Source organism: Meles meles, chromosome 16 (assembly GCF_922984935.1).
Source record: "Meles meles chromosome 16, mMelMel3.1 paternal haplotype, whole genome shotgun sequence".
Lineage (NCBI taxonomy): Eukaryota > Metazoa > Chordata > Mammalia > Carnivora > Mustelidae > Meles > Meles meles.
In genome coordinates, this window is record NC_060081.1 from 76,953,309 (window position 1) to 76,973,665 (window position 20,357).

At 46.5% G+C, this 20,357-nt stretch overlaps 1 protein-coding gene across 2 annotated transcripts in view; it reads left to right on the top strand.

Annotated features, from left to right (window-relative positions):
- The first annotated feature begins 4,219 nt into the window (after positions 1-4,219).
- Positions 4,220-20,357, top strand: part of RTF2 (replication termination factor 2) — a 40,692-nt gene continuing 24,554 nt past the window's right edge. For both annotated transcript variants that reach the window (XM_045981357.1, XM_045981358.1), the window contains exons 1-5: positions 4,220-4,345; positions 8,700-8,794; positions 9,500-9,593; positions 11,371-11,510; positions 15,542-15,620. In XM_045981357.1, the coding sequence (XP_045837313.1) occupies positions 4,277-4,345; positions 8,700-8,794; positions 9,500-9,593; positions 11,371-11,510; positions 15,542-15,620 (477 nt within the window). In that variant the 5' untranslated portion in view covers positions 4,220-4,276. The remainder of the gene's footprint in view (positions 4,346-8,699; positions 8,795-9,499; positions 9,594-11,370; positions 11,511-15,541; positions 15,621-20,357) is intronic.

Here is a 20,357-nt window from a genome sequence, read left to right on the forward strand (position 1 = left end):
AGAAATTCAACCACGGTGGTGGTAGTGGATGGAGGAATGGGGGGGGGTGCTCTTTTACTGGGAGAGGTCAGGGAAGAAGCTCTACGGAGACGCCCCCCACCCCTCCTGCCTGGAGCAGATGCTGAGTCACTCAAGGGAGGCAATCTGGAAACCAGTGGGAAAAGAGTGTTCCTGGAGATGGGGCGCCTGGGTGGCTCAGTGGATTAAGCCGCTGCCTTCGGCTCAGGTCATGATCTCAGGGTCCTGGGATCGAGCCCCGCATCGGGCTCTCTGCTCTGCAGGGAGCCTGCTTCCTCCTCTCTCTCTGCCTGCCTCTCTGCCTACTTGTGACCTCTCTCTCTGTCAAATAAATAAATAAAATCTTTAAAAAAAAAAAAAAAAAAAGAGTGTTCCTGGAGAAGCAACAGCAAGGCAAGTACCCAGAAGTGGAAATGAACCTGGAGCTCTCAAGGGAGAGTAGGGGCCAATGTGGCTGGAACCAAGAGAGGAAAGGGAACATGGGTGATGTCAGCTGGGATGGGTAGCCAAAGGCCAGTTCATGAAAGGCCTGTGTATTCCTGAAATACGTTTAATGTTCCCCTAAACCTGAAAATCAAAAGTAATTGCCTTTGGTCTTGAATTATGTCAGGGTGAACTACTTCAAGCTTTCCACTTTATTTGACTTTAACCCTCTTTGGGACATCCTCAGAAGTGTAACTGTACGTGATGGTTGTGATACTCTCGAAGAATCTTAACACACAGCCTTTTGTCATTTTTTCATGCTAACTCTTAAAATGAATCTGCTTGTCTGTCTTGTCCAGACAGAATCGTAAACTCCAGCTATGGGAGAGCACATGGGCGCACTCACCAGAAATCAAACCCTCAAGGTTCAGGAGACTGAAACATTTGGGAAAGATTGTAACAGGCAGTGAGAACGCTTAAAGTACTTGTTCTTAGCCTGAGCCTCAGCAGGGAAAGCATGAAATACACAGATGTGTGAACTGTAGCAAAATTTTCTATGCACTACTGGGTATTTATGCACTACAGAGTATTACTCTAGAGAGTAAGTCCCAAGTTTTCATCAAATTCTCTATCAGGTCCAATGACACCAAAGAGGTTAAGAAATACTGGTTTTTGCCAGAGGATGATGGTTTTCTCTTTCCTGGTTTTAGTCCTCTCCTGTCCTTTAAATCCACAGTTCGACTGGGGTGAAGTTATCACCAAAGATCCTTGCAAGGGAATATCCTGCATCAGTTCATTCTGCAAAAACAGTGGAAAGTAACAGCAGCTAATGACATCAGTGTGTCTACCATGCCTGGAACAAAACAGCTCAAGTCACGGAGCTGACACTCAGCCAGCTCTCGACACAAATTAGTTGCTGTTGATGATATTAACTCTACAAACCTTAAGCTGTTGTATTGTCTGCAGCACAGAGTAGCCTAAAAACCAATACTCTAAATGAGGACACCAAGAAGGAAGAGAAAAAAAATTCCAGCTGCCCAAGCTTCAGCATCCACCCAGCTGGCCCTGCGGGGCATCACAGAAGCTTTTGAGGAGAGGGTAAGGATTGTGGCATAGTCACAAGGGCCTCATCTGAGAAGCCCTCCCAACCTGCACTCCTTTTACTCAACTGCTGTGTGCCCCTGACCCAAGACTGTACACCTCAGTCTCAGGTTTGTCATTTGGGAAATGGAAGGCGTTATATCCCCTATGTCCTAAATTACAAAGACAGAGGAAACAGTGCCTCCATATCGCCCAGTGGAGTCATGGTTTAATAAAGAGTAGTTATTTGGGGCGCCTGGGTGGCTCAGTGGGTTAAAGCCTCTGCCTTCAGCTCAGGTCATGATACCAGGGTCCTGGGATCGAGCCCCGCATCGGGCTCTCTGCTCCACGGGGAGCCTGCTTCCTCCTCTCTCTCTGCCTGCCTCTCTGCCTACTTGTGATTTCTCTCTGTTAAATAAATAAAATATAAAAAAATTAAAAAAATAAAGAGTAGTTATTTTTATTTTAATTTCTCCAAATGAACTTGGTGAGGGGAAGATTAAGTCGCCAGAAAAGAGTACTGGTTTGAGAGTCTGTCTAAAGATCTTTGCATTTGTGCTATTCTATAACCTGATTTTCTGTCCTTCGGGGACAGAGGGGAGAAAACTAATCTTGTAACCCAGTCCCAGCTCTCCCTCTTACTAGCTGTGGGACCTTGGGTAAGTCCCTTGATCATTCCTGGCTTCTATTTCCTTACCTATAAATGGATTCTCATAGCACTTACACCAGATTTAGGGGCTGCCAAAACTGGACTTGTCACCCTCCCTGAATGTGTCTGTACTTCCTTTTGGTTTACTGAGGAAATGAATATTAAGTGTGCCAAAGGTTCCACTCACTGAGGACACAATGGAGACTAAAGCTTAGTCCTTACGCTCACAGAGTTTACAATTTCTGTGAGTGGCATAAAAATAAATCATAAGGCAATGAGAGACGAACTGATTAAAGGATTTATATTGTTTTAATTCTCATTCATTGCAGTAACAGATAACCCAATGTTACAATCCGTGAAGTTTTTATATCCACATATTTTCTGCTCCCAACTGGGGAATATCTTCAGATTTTTTCTTTTTCTTATGTCTCACTTTGGTCAGCAAGGTGACATCCAATTATGTAGGTACACCTTGCTCGCCGTGGTTAGACTTTCCCAAATATTCCTAATAATCAAGGAACCACTGGAACGATAGTCAAGAGGATAGACACAGACAGTCGTGGATTTTAGTGGGGGTTTTGCAAGGGATTTGTGTTCTCTTTCAGACGCAGCGTCTCATGCTGGTGAGGATGCGGAGAAAGGGGAACCCTCCTACACTGTTGGTGGGAATGCAAGCTGGTGCAACCACTCTGGAAAACAGCATGGAGGTCAAAATGTTAAAAATAGAGCTACCCTATGACCCAGCAATTGCACTACTGGGTATTTGCCCTAAAGATACAAACGTAGTGATCCGAAGGGGCACGTGCACCCGAATGTTTATAGCAGCAATGTCCACAGTAGCCAAACTATGGAAAGAACCTAGATGTCCATCAAGAGATGAATGGATAAAGAAGGTGTGGCGTATATACACAATGGAATACTATGCAGCCATCAAAAGAAATGAAATCTTGCCATTTGCCACGACGTGGATGGAACTAGAGGGTATCATGCTTAGTGAAATAAGTCAATTGGAGAAAGACAACTATCATATGATCTCCCTGATATGAGGACATGGAGATGCAACATGGGGAGTTAGGGGGATACGAGAAGAATAAATGAAACAAGATGGAATTGGGAGGGAGACAAACCATAAATGACCCTTAATCTCACAAAACAAACTGAGGGTTGCTGGGGGGAGGTGGATCAGGAGAGGGTGGTGGGGTTATGGACATTGGGGAGGGTATGTGCTATGGTGAGTGCTGTGAAGTGTGTAAACCTGGCGATTCACAGACCTGTACCCCTGGGGATAAAAATACATTATATGTTTATAAAAAAATAAGAAATAAATAAAAAATTTAAAGAAAAAAGACGCAGCGTCTCTGGGGAAAGGCAGGTAAACATCAGTGTGGCTTTTACACCGGCCTCTGTTCACTGTACCTGATTATTAGTAAATAAATACAGGAGGCTATACAGACTCTTTGCAACTTTCCCCCAGAGGCCGTTTGCACCGCACGTCAAAGCTCCGGGCCTCAGAGGATCGTACGTCCCCAGAATCTCCTTCACCTCCACGTCGCAGATTTGCTGCGAGCGCTCAAGCCACCGCGGCGCTCCGTGCAAAGTGCTCGTTCAACCCCCCGGCGCCATTCACCGGCTTCGTAGTTGCATTAACAAAATGCAGACCCTTCCGTCGCGGCGCTCCCGCCCCAGGACGCGCCAGACCCGCAGTCAGACACGCTAGGGTGGGCCGAGGCGTAAGCAAGGGGGGGGGGGGGGTGCTCCCGAGTCATCCCCGCCCCCGAAGCGCGGCGCGCGATCGCCAGGGTGCAGCAGAAACCCTGCACCCACCGGAAGGAGGGAGGAACGGGCCGCGCGCGGAGATGGGGCGCTCCGCCTGCCCCTGAGCCGGCGAGGACCCGCTCGCGTTCAGGCAGCCCTAGCCGCACCGCCTCGCCCAGCGCCTAGCGACGCTCTCCATGGCAACTGGGGCTCCGCGGCGGATCCGCCCCCTGCGGCGCGGCCGGCGTGTTGCGTCATTCCAGCGCGCCGGAAGTGACTGCAGCCGTCGCCAGGGGCCCCCGGAAGTGGTCGCTGCGGAGTCTATCTGCTGACTCTGACTCCTGGTTTGCGATGGGTTGCGACGGAGGAACAATCCCCAAAAGACACGAGCTGGTGAAGGGGCCGAAGAAGGTTGAGAAGGTCAGAGACTTGGGTCCGGTGGGGATCAGCGGTAGTGGGGTCCGCAGGGAGTGGGGGCGGGGAGCTAGTGGGGTAGCTGACGCCGCCGTGCTCATTGATCTCGCTTGGAGAATTCCGAATTAGCAACAGTATTAGGATCAGACTCTTACTGAGTGCTTGCTGTTGCCATTCGCCTGGCGGCGTGCTTAGTATGGGGTAGCTCGTACGGTTCTCACAACAGCCCTGTGGGCACGTATTGTCATGATCCTCGCTTTTCAGACATTGAAATTGAGGGCCAAGAGGACAAAATTGCAACGCTGGTAAGTGGCAGGGCCAGGATTTAAAGCTTATCTGCGCCGTCAGTTACAGTGATACAAACGGCCGCTGTTTATTGAGCTTTGTACACACGTCACTTCACTTTCTCCGGGAATTCGTCCCAAAGGTTCTTTTATCCACATGTGATCAGGTCCTTCTCTTATCTTACCACCCTGCACAGGGCCTTCATGGCTGATTAGTGTCAGTCACAGACAAAAATAAGCTCCCTTTGCCACAGTCTTGCCTTTCCCCTGTACAGCTAGCACAATTCCTGGCCCAGTAAATACAGTGATTAAATGAATGAGTGGATAGTTCTTTTTTTTTTTTTTTTAAGATTTCTTTATTTATTTGATAGGCAGAGATCACAAGTAGGCAGAAGGCAGGCAGAGGGTGGCGGGGAAGCAGGCTTCCTGCTGAGCAGAGAGGCCGGTGCAGGGTTTGATCCCAGGACACCTGAGCCAAAGACAGAGGCTTAATCCACTGAGCTACCCAGGCGCCCCATGAGTGGGTAATTCTTAATTCTCACAGGTTACTGAGAAAAAATGTATATAGTGATTTTCATGCTACTAACAGGAAAATTGAGTTAGTAACATGACCAAAATCTCACAACTGATAGGTAATGAAGCCAGGACTTCCAGCCATTTATTCAGGAATTCAAAGTTAGCACTGATAATTATTTTACTTTTTTAAGCCTTCATTTTTAAAATAATCTCTGTGCCCATTGTGGGGCTTGAACTCATGACCTCGAGATAAAGAGTCAAGTGGTCTACCAGTTAAGCAGGTGCCCCACATGGTACTTTTTTCCCCTAAGATTTTATTTATTTACTTAACAGAGAGAGAGAGAGAGAGAGAGAGAGAGAGAAAGCACAGGCAGGGGAGCAGGAGGGAGAGGGAGAGGGAGAAGTAGGATCCCTGCTGAGCAAGCAGCCCAATATGCGGCTCCATCCCAAGATCCTGGGATCATGACCCGAGCCGAAGGCAGCCTGAGCTACTCAGGCGCCCCAGTCATTATTTTTACTAACAGGGGCCACGTAAAGCAGCCAGCAGAGCGTGGCACACGTGGATGCTGCACGTCCTCTCCAGCAGCTAGAAAATCTTTACGAAAGGTGAATCTCCTGCATCGCTACTCTATTTCAAATCCTCCAGCAGCTTTTTGTCATATTCAGAGCAAAATCATACAAGGTCCTGTATGATCAGATGCCTTGCCTCTCCACCTCAGCTTCTCCCCTCTCCAGCTCTTTGTTTCAGCCATACCGGCCTCTGTTTCTCCGCCTGGAGTGTAAGTTCCATAACCTGATAATGCTCTTCACTGAGATGTTCACATCATTTGTTTCTTTACTACGAACATTCAGCTCTTTCCTGAGATGTCATCTCAGTTCCCTGTTGCCAGCATACATCTTGCTTCCATCGCTGTCTGCCCTCTTTTGTTGCTTTATAGTGGTTATCGCTATTCTCGTTTGTGTATTGTCTGTCTGTCTCGGACATGAATGGAGATTTTGTGTCTTACCTTTGTCTACCACACAGTAGACACCTGGTAAATGTGTTGAATTTGAGAACGAAAGAACTCTTAAGAGGATGGAGTGTGTCTTCTCCTCACACCTACAGATGCACAGACCAATGGCAGGTCGTTAGCATTCATGAGAGCTTTTGCCAAAAAAGTATTCAGCTAGTTTTGTTAACTTGTGGCCAGGGCTGAAGAGGAGTAGCTTAATGCAAAGCTTGGCAAGGTGTCAGAAGGGGATAGAAAAGAAGAAAGCATGATCGAGACCACCAGAGTCCTCAGGCAGGATGGATTTTTGTTATCCTTATTTATTCTACGAATACTTTATTTAATGCTTATCATAGACACCATCCTAGGCCCTGGGGACGCAGCAGCGAACAGAGTTCAGCCTTTGCATTGCTTACGTTTCATATAGATGTATAATTAGTATTTTTGATCACTCATATGGTATGTTTGGTCTGGCCAAACCATTGTTGTAATTTAAGACCTTGCCCTGAAAAGAAGAGAGACCCTGGTTTTTAATTAAAAAAAAAAAAAAGGGTTTCCAAAGTTTCGGCAGGTTATCAGCCTGGGTAAGGATCAGTTTGTCACTTTGCTTCTTGTCCGCAGCTCTTCCTCTTGTTTCTTGAATCAGCAGAGGACTGTGGGTAAAGCAGGCGAGGGATTCCGGAAAGGAGATCTTGGATTTGCTGGACATGGGTTTTTTGACTCTGCAAAGGCTGTAGTAAATCGACTTCACTGGTGACAGGTTTCTCTTGGGGCTCCGCTACACTGTGAATTTTGATAAAAGTTATTTAAGGCACCAAAGTATAGCCCTTGGGTCTGGGGTGTGGATAGAATAACAGTTGCCATAGTGTGGGTTTTGTTTTTATTTTGTTCTATTTGAAATAATAGAAAAGCAGTAGAAAGTAGTGATTAAAAGCGTGGTTTCTGGGGCACCTGGGTGGCAGAGTCGGGTGAGTGTCTCATTCTTGGTTTTGGCTCAGGTCATGATCTCAGAGTCACGGGATCGAGCCCTCTTTGGCCTCCGCACTCAACGGGGAGTCTGAGACTCCCTGACCATGTCCCTCCCCCGTTCTCTCGCAAATAAATAAAATCTAAAAAAAGAAAAGAAAAGAAAACCAACACAAAAACATGGTTTCTGGAGCCAGCCTGCTTGGGTTCTTAGCTTCTTCATCTACTTGCTCTGCGACCTTGGACGTGTAACCTAACCTCTTGGTACCTCCATCTCCTCAGTAACAGAGTAAAAAGTACTAAGTTTGGGGGTTTTTATAAGGGCTAAAAGATTAAGTCACAGAAACTGCTTAAATAGCACTTGGTACACAGTAAACAAGCAGTTGTTACTGCAAAAAGTATATTTAAGGGAATTTTTCTGTATTTTTTTCTCTTCCTACTTTCTCCCACTTGTGCCCTTCTGTTTCATTATTCAGATTTGGCATTTTAGGAGGGGAAAAGAGTGGGCCATGGAATATTATATAGGTGAAATATCATTTGAGGGCAATAGAAGTTCTTGTGTTTGGATTTTCAGAGTGCGGGTAAGGATTTGAGATGCCCCCTAATGAACAAGTTAAATTGGTGATTTTTATAAAGAATTATAGTCTTTGTGCTGAACTTTAAAAAAAAAACAACCTATATTATAAATTCGTAGTCTTTAAATTCAGCTAAAACTTTATAGCCTTTCTCATTGATAGAAATTAACCTGTATTGCTTATTTTTCCTGTATGACTTTTCTTTTTTTTTTTTTAAGATTTTATTTATTTATTTGACAAATCACAAGTAGGCAGAGAGGCAGGCAGAGAGAGAGAGAAGGAAGCAGTCTCCCCGCTGAGCAGAGAGCCCGATGCGGGGCTCGATCCCAGGACCCTGGGATCATGACCTGAGCCGAAGGCAGAGGCTTTAACCCACTGAGCCACCAGGCGCCCCGTATGACTTTTCTAACTTACCGTTAAGGTACCAATGCTAGGGGACGCCTGGTTGGCTCAGTTGGAAGAGCACGTGACTCTTGATCTCAGGGTCATGAGTTCAAGCCCCACAGTAAGTGTAGAGATTACTAAAAAAACAAATAAACTTTAAAAAATAGATGTAAATACTCATATACAGCTTAATGTGAACTCTTTTTTTGTACGTGTCCTGTTTAGTGCGAACTTGATTTGACATGGTATTAGTTACATGGACTTTTTTTTTTTTTTAAAAAAGATTTTATTATTTGACACAGAGAGACACAGCGAGAGAGGGAACACAAGCACGGGGAGTAAGAGAGGGAGAAGCAGGCATCCCGCCAAGCAGGGAGCCCAATGCAGGGCTCGATCCCAGAACGCCGGGATCATGACCTGAGCCGAAGGCAGACACCCAGTGACTGAGCCCCGCAGGCGCCCAAGTGACTTGGACTTTTTAAGTCCCAGCTTCATGTGTCACTGTCTTTGATTTAAAGGACAAAAAAGTTATCACACGTACGATGTATTTAGTAGACTAAACAAGCCTTCCTATGTAGAACTGTGGCCCATATTATCTTTCAGAGGTAAAAGTTCATTGAAAGGTTTTTTTTATTTCTTTTCTCAGGTTGACAAAGATGCCGAATTAGTGGCCCAATGGAACTATTGTACTCTAAGTCAAGAAATATTAAGGCGACCAATAGTTGCCTGTGAACTTGGCAGGTACGATTCCTTTTACTTAATTGAGATGAGTTTTTATTAACTAATTTTTAAGAGAATTTTAATGTGGAAAAAAATAAAAGAATTTTAAGGTGTAAATGTAGTTCTTGATTCTTGAAATGTGAATCATCTCAAACAAATTCGTGAAGCCTAGGTTACCATTCCCTGTCTCAAAACATACGTCTGCATTTTTCTATTCAGTTTGGTTTATTAAATCTGTAATCTAAAAATTCAGGGGCCAGTAGGAGCTCATTTATAAACAGAAATGCATGAAGGAGCTCTGTGGGGTAGTAGGGAATGGTGGGGACTAGAGGAAACTAGAGAGTTCGTGTCCTTTCTGGAAGGGGAGCTGCTGCTCATTGCCAGCCAGATGTTGCGGTTCAAGAATGTGGGCCTAGTGATTCTAGAACTTCATTTTTCCCAGGAAAAGTTGAAAATGCACTTTTATATTAAACTTCCCGATTTTTAAGATCCTGTTCAGATCATATTCAGCCCTCAGACTGCCAGTTTGCAACCCTTGGTTTAAACTAGTTCTTTCTTTGTATACTCTGGAAATAGTTGAGACAGGATTTAATTTACTTTTTTAATAATGCAGGGCATTCCTATTATCAGATGTAAATGACTTTGGATTGTACTGAATTTCATCTTACTCCTTTGTGTGGAGGTTGATTGTTGCTAGAATGTTCTGACTCATCCTTACCGTTGCAGACTTTATAACAAAGATGCCGTCATTGAGTTTCTATTGGACAAGTCTTCCGAAAAGGCTCTTGGGAAGGCAGCATCTCACATTAAAAGCATTAAGGTAAGATCAGTGATTCTGAAGTTCTCCAGGGGTCTTGGTGGTTAACATTTATTTTAAAGAATTCATGTACATTATAGACTGAACTCAGAAATTTGGAATTACAGTCCCACCCAGCCACCTAATGAAAGTGTGATTTGGGGCAGGTCCTTTAAAGGTCAAGCCAGGAGTTGCCATGCCTATCCTTCCTGCCTTATAAATCTGTTATAATTTAATACATGCAAAAGAACTTTGAAAACTCTTAATGTGATGTATAAATGTTTGGAGACATCGCTTTTGTAGTTAAAACTCAGCTACTTGAAGTTTTGATTTGGAAGACACTAATAGAATTGGAAAATTTTATAGGTAGATCACTATTAAGTCAGTGCGGTATCTCCTGCAAATAGATGTTCTGATTGGCAGTTAAAATGCTTTTATAAAATGGAAAAATAAGTTTTTTAGTAAAGGAAGTTGAGAGGACAAAATCTTACAAATCCAGTCAATGGGAGAAAAATCAGGAAAGTGGTAGAGAATTTGAGGGTCATTGGCTTTGGCAGACACGTCATCTCACAGGTGAGAATATGGACTGTCCTTGACTTCTTGAGACCGCATAGCTAATGAGGTACCTAACCCAGAACCAGAGTCCCTACTTCCCCATATAAGGCGTTGGGTTTTTTCTCCTCTTTTCTTGTAAATTTTTATTATATTAGGCCTTTTGTTTGAATTCTTGGAGTGATTATAGGATATATGCTATTTATAGACAAATCAGCAATTCTGGAATGTAGGTAAAGTAGTGCTTTAGAAATAACCATGCCGATTTTTATCACCTTTTATTTGGGAAAGAGAATTCATTCTTAAAAAACCCATCATAATGATAATTATTTTTGATATAATTATCTTATCTAAAAAATGTGATTATCTTTGAAGTTAATTTATACAGTTCTATATTTAAAATAATATTCACGGTACGTGATTGAATTTTGAATTTTAATACAAAAAAAAAAAAAAAAGACTTCCAAGAAATCAGAACTGTAATGGCAGAAGGGTTCAAATAAAACAGTGCAAACATGCAAGGTAGTCATAACCGTCAGTGGATAGCCCAGACGCACTCTTGAGCGGAGAGCTGGGTGAGACACAGGAAGCTGACTGTACGGACGGTACACGTGGTGGCTTTCCTTTCGGGGCGCTCCGGTGCTGTCCGGAGTGCTGACTTCAGGGCGGCACAGCTGAGTGTCAAGAATGCCCAAGTGCTGAAGTGGTGCCATGGCATCAGTCCTTGTGCGGGCGGGCTTCTGCAACCCCGAACGGCCAGCTCTTGGGATACGGTGGTATTCCCTGGCTAATGTTTTACGCTGGACTCACTGGACTGTGGCCTCATAGATGTTATTGTCTGTCCAGTTACTAAATAAACCTGGGCCACCAGGAATATGGAGCAGCCTCAGCGAGGATTGGCAGGGAAAGAAAATGTTGCTTTCTGGATGAAACCGATCCAGAGCTTTCTCTTAGTGGAGTCATTTTTCATGTCCGAAGTTACTTTTCCTTAAATAGCAAAACATTTGTAAAATAGAAGCTAACTAATTCACTTGCCAGTCAGTGAATTTTAGAAGTCTTGTTTTCTGTTGTAATTTATGATTTAATCTTTTTACCCATGTTACAGTTGACAGCCGAAGGAAAGGAGCTAGGAGGAAGAGGTTTGGATGGGAAAGGTCTGGAAAAACAGTTTCTCGATTTAGGTGGTTATTGAGGCTAAGAATGATCCGTTTATCACACGAATTCTTAAACTATGGATGGTTTCTCACAGAATGTGACAGAACTGAGGCTTTCTGATAATCCCGCCTGGGAAGGGGACAGAGGAAACACCAAAGGTGACAAACACGATGACCTCCAGCGGGCACGTTTCATCTGCCCCGTTGTGGGCTTGGAGATGAATGGCCGGCACAGGTCAGTACGGGCCGTGGGGCAGATGGTGTGGAGTCTGGTTAGATAGTGTTGCCGTGGCCATATTACCACACAGTCCTCTGTAAGGGGTCCTTTGGTTTGGGTGGCGTCTTAGAGGTGGCGGTACTGCCATAGGACCTCGTTCCTTCCCTCACAGCTGTTTATAACGTGATGTCCCCCCAAGTGCCTCAACTTCGCTGTCTGTGCTTTCTGTTCTTGAAAGTAGGAGCACCTCAAGAGGGATTTTAAAAAGCTCTCACGGGACGGAAGACTAGAGTTGGATTATTTGGTCTTTTCTTACGGGAAGAAAGCAAAGGGCAAATGTTGCCCATCAGACAACTCCCATTTCCTTATAATTTCTGAAAACTATGCGGTGGAAAACGGTCACCGAATATGTGGTCGGTCAGTCACCTGAAGACCTAGCTGATGATTATAGCTTGGGCTGAATTTGTAGCAAACAGATCCTCTGACTAGAGCACCAGAAATCTAAGGTCGAGAGTTCTGTAGCAAACATAAGAGAATGTGTATATTTCTGCCTTAAAAAAATATGAGTGTTGAATGGTTAATCGGTGCCTTTTTGTAGGATGGCTCAGCAAGCCAAAGCTTTCAGCTCTTTCCTACCATTTAGAAATACCTTTATTAACTGGTGGTCTCATCCGCCATCTGGAATCTTCCATTTAAGATATTACTTGTTGAAAGATAGTATCTTTTTACTATTTTCATTCAGGAAACAGGTTGGGGCTGAGGTAGGGGGAGAATCTCAAGTAAGTAAAAACTTTGAGCTATAGACGACCACATTGGATCTGGAGCATTCTGGCGCATTCGTACACATCCGTTTAACAGATGTGTGTGCACTGTGCGTGCCAGACTGCGTCAGAGAGCATGACCACCATGCCCTGAAATGGTGTAACCTGTGGCTTTGTAGATTTGGGGAGAAGTAAAATTTGAGGCCCAAGGAGCTTTTAAAGATTATAGTCTTTAGATAGTTGACTTTATTAAGCCTCTCAAAGTTTACCATTTAGTGGTGATGGGTATGTTAATTGGCTTGATAGTGATGGTCATTTCACGGTGTGTACATGTCTCACATCGTCAAGCTGTGCACCCTAAGTATTGACAGTTGTGTTTGTCAGTCGTACCTAAATAAAGCCAAAAGAAAGAAAAAGTAATGAATTAATTAAAAAGCTCAAGTTCTAGGGAAGCAGACTCACGTACCTCGCCTCATCCCACTTTTGTGTGTGGTTTCGTATGTGGTGTCCAACACATTTCCAGGTTAAAGCTGTAACATCAAAGTGACCATTTTCGGTGCGTGTTTCAGAGGTGTTCGGTACAAGCATAGCGCTGTGCGGCACCAGCCTCTGTCTCCTTCCGTTTGCCTCCATTTCCCTCACCCCACAGGAAAGCTCCGTAGCCATGCGGCAGCCCCTCCGCATCCCCCCGGCCGCCACCCCAGCCCCTGGCCACCGCCGGTCTGCTCTGTCTTCATGGATTTGCCTGTTTTGGAGATTTCCTATACGTGGAATCACTCAGCATTTGACCTTTTGTGTCTGGCTTCCCACTTCTTTTTAGGAAAACCGTGGTTCACCCCAAAAGAGGAACTTGGCAGAAAGACTCAACTCTGGGGTCTTGAGCAGGGGTTATCTGTAACCTGTTGCTCTGATTATGGGTTCCCTGGTTTTCCCCTTTTTTTTAACTAGTCTCCTCTCCTCTCTTTTCCCAGTTAATTGAGCTTTGCCTGTTTTGACTTTGCCCTCCTGCTATTAATAGGGCCTCCACAGTAGAAAATTGATTTGGGGGGCACCTGGGTGGCTCAGTGGGTTAAACCTCTGCCTTCGGCTCAGGGCGTGATCTCAGGGTCCTGGGATCGAGCCCCACATTGGGCTCTCTGCTCAGCGAGAGCCTGCTTTCCCTTCCTCTCTCTCTACCTGCCTCTCTGCCTATTTGTGCTCTCTCTGTCTCTCTGTTAAATAAATAAATATATATAAAAAAAAAAGAAAATTGATTTGGGGGGTGACTTCATACGTTTATTAAGGCTTATATAATAAAGATTTAAATACAGAGAAAAATAGAAGTAAATGACTTAATGTAATGAAAACTTTGAGCTTTTGTTTAAAGAAAAATAATTTTCTAAATTACTAATAATTAGTAAGGATCCATAAAAAAAGATTTTTTTTTTGCCCCAAACACAGTAAATGAATGTAGTACAATGTTACTAATTGGGTTTTTGTTAAGGTAATCTGTAGCCACTATAATCCCTAGAGAATTAGAGAGAGACTTTTTTTTTTTTTAAGATTTTATTTATTTAGGGGCGCCTGGGTGGCTCAGTGGGTTGAGGCCTCTGCCTTCGGCTCAGGTCATGATCCCAGGATCCTGGGATCGAGCCCCACATCGGGCTGTCTGCTCCGCAGGGAGCCTGCTTCCTCCTCTTTCTCTCTGCCTACTTGTGATCTCTGTCTGTCAAATAAATAAATAAAAAATCTTAAAAAAAAAAAAGATTTTATTTATTTATCTGACAGAGAGAGCACAAGTAGAGCGGCAGGCAGAGGAAGGGGGAGAAGCAGGCTCCCTGCTGAGCAGGGAGCCCCGTGGGGCTCGATCCCAGGACCACCCAAGCTAAAGGCAGTCATTTAACTGACTGAGTCTCCCAGGCGCCCCTTGGAGAGACTTTCTGTTGTGGTGTTTTTAGAGGACTGTGTGAAGTAAAATGTGTCCATGACTTTCCCTTTTCCCCAGTCTCCACCTCCCATGTCATGTTCTTAGTTGTTTGGAGTTTCACTCCCCCCTGCAGACCTGCCCAGCACCAACACACATACTCTGTACTTCCTTACACCCCTGCCATTGGAAGTAGAAATAACTGTGTATTCTTTTCCAGTCGTGGGAACGTGGTATACGCATCTTGTCACCTTTCTTTCATACTTCTCTAATGTGAGCGTGTTTCCATGGCCTTGCACACAGATTGACCCGCTCCTTTAATAGCCGTGTGAGTGTTCGTAATTTATGTAACCGTTCCTCTGTTGATGAACATCTAGGTGCTTTCCTTTTTCCTTGTAAGAGTGGCACTGTCCTGGGGCGCCTGGGTGGCTCAGTGGGTTGAGCCTCTGCCTTCGGCTCGGGTCATGATCTCAGGGTCTTGGGATCGAGCCCCGCATCAGGCTCTCTGCTTGGCGGGGAGCCTGCTTCCCCCTCTCTCTCTCCCTGCCTCTCTGCCTACTTGTGATCTCTCTCTCTGTAAAATAAAATAAAATAAAATCTTAAAAAAAAAAAAAGGAGTGGCACTGTCCTATACAACTTCATAAATACATATTTGTGCATTTGCACACTTGTGAGCATGTTTCTATAGGAGATGCTCTGAAAAGTGATTCTTCGCTCGATACTGACACATTGTCCTTCCAAGACGCACAGTGCTGTGCCCACCACCGGCGGACGCGCCTGTTTCCTCCCTTTCCAGCAGGGTAACTTCAGTCTCTCTCGCTACTGCCGGATACGTAAAACTTGGCAGATCGTTATTTTGCTGCGAGTTTCTTCAATTAGCAGTTGAGTTAAGCATCTTTTATGTGTTCTGACCATTTATATTTCTCCCATGAATCGCATGTTAATGCCTTTGCCCATTTTTCTAATACATTGTTTATTTTTGCTTTTTGAGACCATGGTGAATATTCATAAAACACTGAATCTCATATGTATTTAAAATAGTCTCTCCCAATCTTCCTATTCTGTCTTTTGACTTTTTATGTTTGTGGGGGTTTTTTTAAATATATTTATTGTTTTTTTGTAGGAGAGACTTTATTCTAAAGGATTATTACAAGGGACCAGGAATGGGACTATGGCCTATATTTCTGGTCTATATATAAAGTAGTATATAAGTAGATATATATGAGATATACTAATTTCTTTTTCCTTAATGGGATTAAATGTGACCATTTTTCTCTTTGCAGTTCCTGACCTATGTACAAACTGAACAAATGTTAACTGATAACCTAGGCGATCATTTTTAAATTATTATTGAAGTCATTCTCCATTTTGGATTATTTCTCCAGGTTTTGCTTCCTGCGGTGCTGTGGTTGTGTGTTTTCTGAGCGAGCCTTGAAAGAGATAAAAGCAGAAGTTTGTCACACAGTGAGTAGTTGACATACATCATTTGTTCCGTCTTGGTAGCTCAGGAAATCAGATGGTTTAGGGTCCCTCCCTTCATGTGGCATTTCATCATCCTTCACTTCTTTCCAAAATACAGATCTAATTCATTGTTTCTCTCCTTAAAACCCTTCCGTGGTTCATCCTGGCTGGATGTGGATTCAGACCGCCTTTTGTGACGTGTCCCTGACTGTCTGACCAGCTCAGGCTGAGCTCAGGCCACTGCCTGACCACCTCCCATGTGTGCCTTTGTTCCCTCTGCCCTGACCTGCCCAGCCTGGGGAGGTCACGCCCCCTGTGAACCTTAGCTGCAGAGCGATTGCTTCCTCTGTGAACCCTTGCTGCCAAGCCTCCTTCCCCATTCCCCGAGCACCTTATTATCCCTCTGATCTCATCAAAATGTAATTGGTAGTTACGTTGTGGTTTCCCCACTGGACTGGGACAGTTGTTTTTTTCCCTTTTTATTTCCTATAAGACTTTATTTATTTAGAGTAGTTTTCATAGTGAAATTAAGAGGAAAGTAAGGGATTTCCTCTGTTCATTCTACCCTCCTCCCCCCAACACATAGTTTCTCCCATTATCAATGTCCCCCCTCGCGGGGGGTACTGATGAACCTCCGTCAGTACACCGTCACCCCAGACCTTGTCACGTTCCGTTGGTGGCGAACGTTCTGTGGGTTCGGACAAATGGGTAATGACGTGTATCCGCCATCACGGTGTCATGCAGAGTATTTTCACCGCCCTCACGGTCCTCTGCTCCCCCTGGAAGTGTGTGAGAGCAAGGAGCAAGGCGTGTCCGTCTGGCACCCGCAGAGCGCGTCCGCGTCCTCAGTGCGCGCTCACAGGGGAGCGGATACTTGATGTCGGAGCTGCCCGTGCAGCTCACGTGCCGGAAGTGCCGGAAGTGCCGGTGGCCCTGCGTTCCCGCTGTCGCTGGCGCAGACCAGACATCTGTGTCTCTGGTGTTCCGCTGGCCATGGGAGACTGTTTCGTTTCATGACGTGGATGCCAGCAGCTCCTGATGGTGTTTTCACCCACATTAACCCTGCGTGGCTTTCACCGGGCCGCTTGTCCTGCTTCTCCCTGCTGGGAATGTTCTTTCATTCAGCGGCTTTCACCGAATGCCTGTGAGGGGCCAGCCTCTGTCCGAAGCACGGTACGGTGGGGTAGCCTGGTGGATAAGATTGCTACAGGCCCTGCCTTCACGGGACCCCCAGTCCCGTTGGAAAGGGGGGCTCGGATTGCTGAGCACGGCAGTAGGGATCGTGACGGCTGCTGGGAAGGAAACAGAGCTGATGTCCCCGAGGGAGACGGGCTGGTGCAGTGGCAGGGGCTGCCGCTTTGCTGTGTATGGCAGGAGCGTAAAGCTAGCGTTCGGAGTAAATTTAAGTCTAGTTAGAAATGACGGGCATGTGTACGGAAATCCATCAAGACACTGATGGTACATCAGCCCCTGCTGAAGCCGGAAGCTGTGGGACAGGTGGCAGGTGGTGGCGCAGGGCGTGGGCGGGGCCCTGGGAAGAGGTGGAGGCTGTCAGGAAGCCGAGGGAGAGGCGCCGCCGCCCTCTCAGAAGGAGAAAGCGGCCCCGGGAGCCCACAGAGCCGGAGGTGCAGTGTGAGGTGTCATCCCCACGTGGGCAGGGCGGGGTGCGCGGGCCAGGAGAGAGGCCTGGGAAGGGGGTCGGACCGGGTGGTGGAAAGTTTGAGGCCAGCACAAGGAGCAGCTGCGCGTGCAGTGTGGCGCTGTGGATGCCTGTGGGAGCATAACTGTAGGCCTGTGCAGGGCGCGCAGAGGGTGCCGGCCGACCAGGGGACAAACTGGGCAGCAGGTGTGCGCGGGGCTCCCGTGGGGGAGGCCTCGTGGGCGCCGGCACGCGGCTGGCCTGGGGCTCCCTCGGGCAGGAGGGGAGGAGTTCTGTACACTTTGTGTGCAGGAAGGTTTGTTTCCCCACGTAGCATGGAAGGTGTCGTTTCTGTGTCGGACACGTGCAAGTACCAGAAGTGCGCCGGAGGAGATGGGAAATGCTGAAACGTGTTAGAGAAGCCAAATCCGCTAAATCCGTTTAAATCCGCTAAAACCAGGCCGCACCGTAGAGTCTCCGCAGTAGTGTCGGTTCCCGTCCCCCATTTCAGCCACTAAATCTGGATCTTCACAGTTGGGGAAGAACCCCGCGGAGTTCTGCTTTTACTAGAGTTCCCAGAATGATTCCAGTGGGCAGCCAGGCCCGGGGGCGGGGGGTGGGGGGTACTGGCTGATCCAGACCTTATTTCCTTCTACGCGTAACGGTACCCATCCCTCGGATGGCCCGAAGCTGCCCTTTGCGTGGGCCGACCTCGCACATCCATCAGTGGCCACGTTAACGAGCTTGTAGCGAAACAGGACTGTCTGCGCAGAGCTTCACAGAGAAGCTGATTTTTATGTCATGGAAATACAACATTGCAGGGCAAGTCTGAGACCTTTCTTGGTACTTGAGAAGTTTTACTGGGCGCTAGTGAGCTTTTAAACGTCAGCACGTTGGGTACTTCAAGGGAAGGGAAGGAAGCAGGTGGAAAGGGGAACTGAGGGCGTCAGGGGTTGCACAAGGGGGGCAGGGGCAGGTGAGCACCAGGAGCGCGGGCTCTTCCTCTCTCATGAGGGCGGCTGCCATGGCTGTCGAAGCCTCGGACAGACAAGACAGGGCGCTGGCTACCCTCCAGGAAGCCCTCGGGGAGAGAACTTTCAGGAAAATAAATCTGTTGCCAGAACAGTACGATAACGAGCGCTTTCTCACTTCCGGATCCACATAAAAAATTGCCTTCGCAGAGCCAGATGGAGTACGGGTCTGCTCATTCTGGCTTCCGCGGCAAGGCGCCAGACACTGGGGAGCTCCCCAGAAGTTCACTCACAGCTCTTGAGGTGTGAAGTCTGCGATCACAGTATGGGCAGGGCTGGTTCCTTCTGAGGGCTCTGAGGTGGCCATCTTCTCCCCGCGTGTCTTCCTGTGGTTTTCTCCCTGTGTCCAGATTTCCCTTCGCAAGGACAGCCGGTCATCCGCTTAGGCCCACCGCAGTAACTGCATCTTAACGGCGTCTCCAGCGACCTGATTTCCAAAGAAGGTCACATTCGCAAATACTGCGGGCTAGGACTTCAGCTTTTTGTGGGGGCCACATTCAGTGTATAACACTGTGCAATCTAGAAAATCATAGAGCGTGGGACCGTCAGTGGCCCCCTTCAGTGGGAGTCGTTCGTCCACATAACCAGCACAGAGAGCCTGGTACAGGTCAGCTTTGGGTCGCACCCCAGCGCTAGCTTGAGACTGTCTCTTCTCTGGGCTTCAGATTCTAATACGTAAAATGAAAGTTTACAGTAAATTCTTAGACAGCTTTCCTTTTAGATCCAGATTCCAAACAGTAACGTTTTAAAATAATAAATTACAAATGTATATCCTGCTATCAGGACTCGAACTCCGGCTTCTCATTGAAAGTCTCTCAAGTGTAGGAGAACTAAACGTATCAGCAAGGTTGGCCAACTGCTCCGACCCACAGCCCGCACATTCCAGCGGCTAACGCAGGGACAGTTCCTGGGTGGGCGGCTTTCTTCCACGGGAAACTCAAGGACTCAGGCTCCTGCTGCCTTACGGCTCAGACCTCCCCCGGGGTTTGGAGTACTCTGCCCCCAGCTGACTGATGGGAACAGGGCAGGGAGCATACAACGTGGGAGATTTTTATGGCCCAGGCCGGGAAGTGGTCATCACTTCCATTGTCCATCAGTCCCACGGCCACACGGCACGGAAGCCTGGGGAAGGTGCTAGAGCCGGATGCCCAGGAAGGAGCGAGCACCAGCCTTTTCTGCCGAAGCTGCCAAAAAGAAGAGTCATGTGCAGCTCCAGGAGCTGCAGCGCATCAGGGAAATGTCAGTGAAGGGAGCTGAAGCCACAGTATCGACGTCTAAAGTATATTTTCATTTTTTTAAGTAACATCTACAATCTAGAGAAACGAGGGGTGCCTAGGTGGCTCAGTGGGTTAAAGCCTCTGCCTTCGGCTCGGGGATCGAGCCCCGCGTCGGGCTCTCTGCTCAGCGGGGAGCCTGCTTCCTCCTCTCTCTCTGCCTGCCTCTCTGCCTACTTGTGATCTCTGTCTGTCAAATAAATAAAATCTTTAAAAAAAAAAAAAATCTAGAGAAACAAGTGTCGTAAGAATGACTCCTGAGCTCAGGGATGTTTAGGGTATACATTTTCTCTACTTTTCACTCTAGTTCCGTACGCATTTGGGTTTGCAGTTCACTAGAAGAGATTCCGGCTTTGAGATCACTCCGGCTGTGTGTTCTGAAACACACGGCACGCACACTTCATTTCTGTGAACAGGGTCCTAGGAGATGTGGTTGTTAGGTTTGTGTGTATGTTTGTTTTCACTATAAACAAGTCACTAGCCAAAAACTATGGTATTCCCCACTGCCGTCTTCCCTTCTTGTAATAACGGAAATACATTGGAGTAATGATTAGTTTGCCAAATGAGCTTGTCACTCTCAGAGAATGATCTATGGTCCTGCCATATTGGCGTCACCTGGGACTTTTTCTCTTTTTAAGAAATGCAGACTCCTGGGTCCCTCTCCAGACTTGTGGAATCAAAACCTGCATTTTAACAAGATGCCCCCGCCCCGAGGATCTGTGTGCACTATAATGTTTGAGAATCCCTGATATCGATGTTAGAGTGATCTAAATCCCTGATTGAGAGTTAGGTGTGA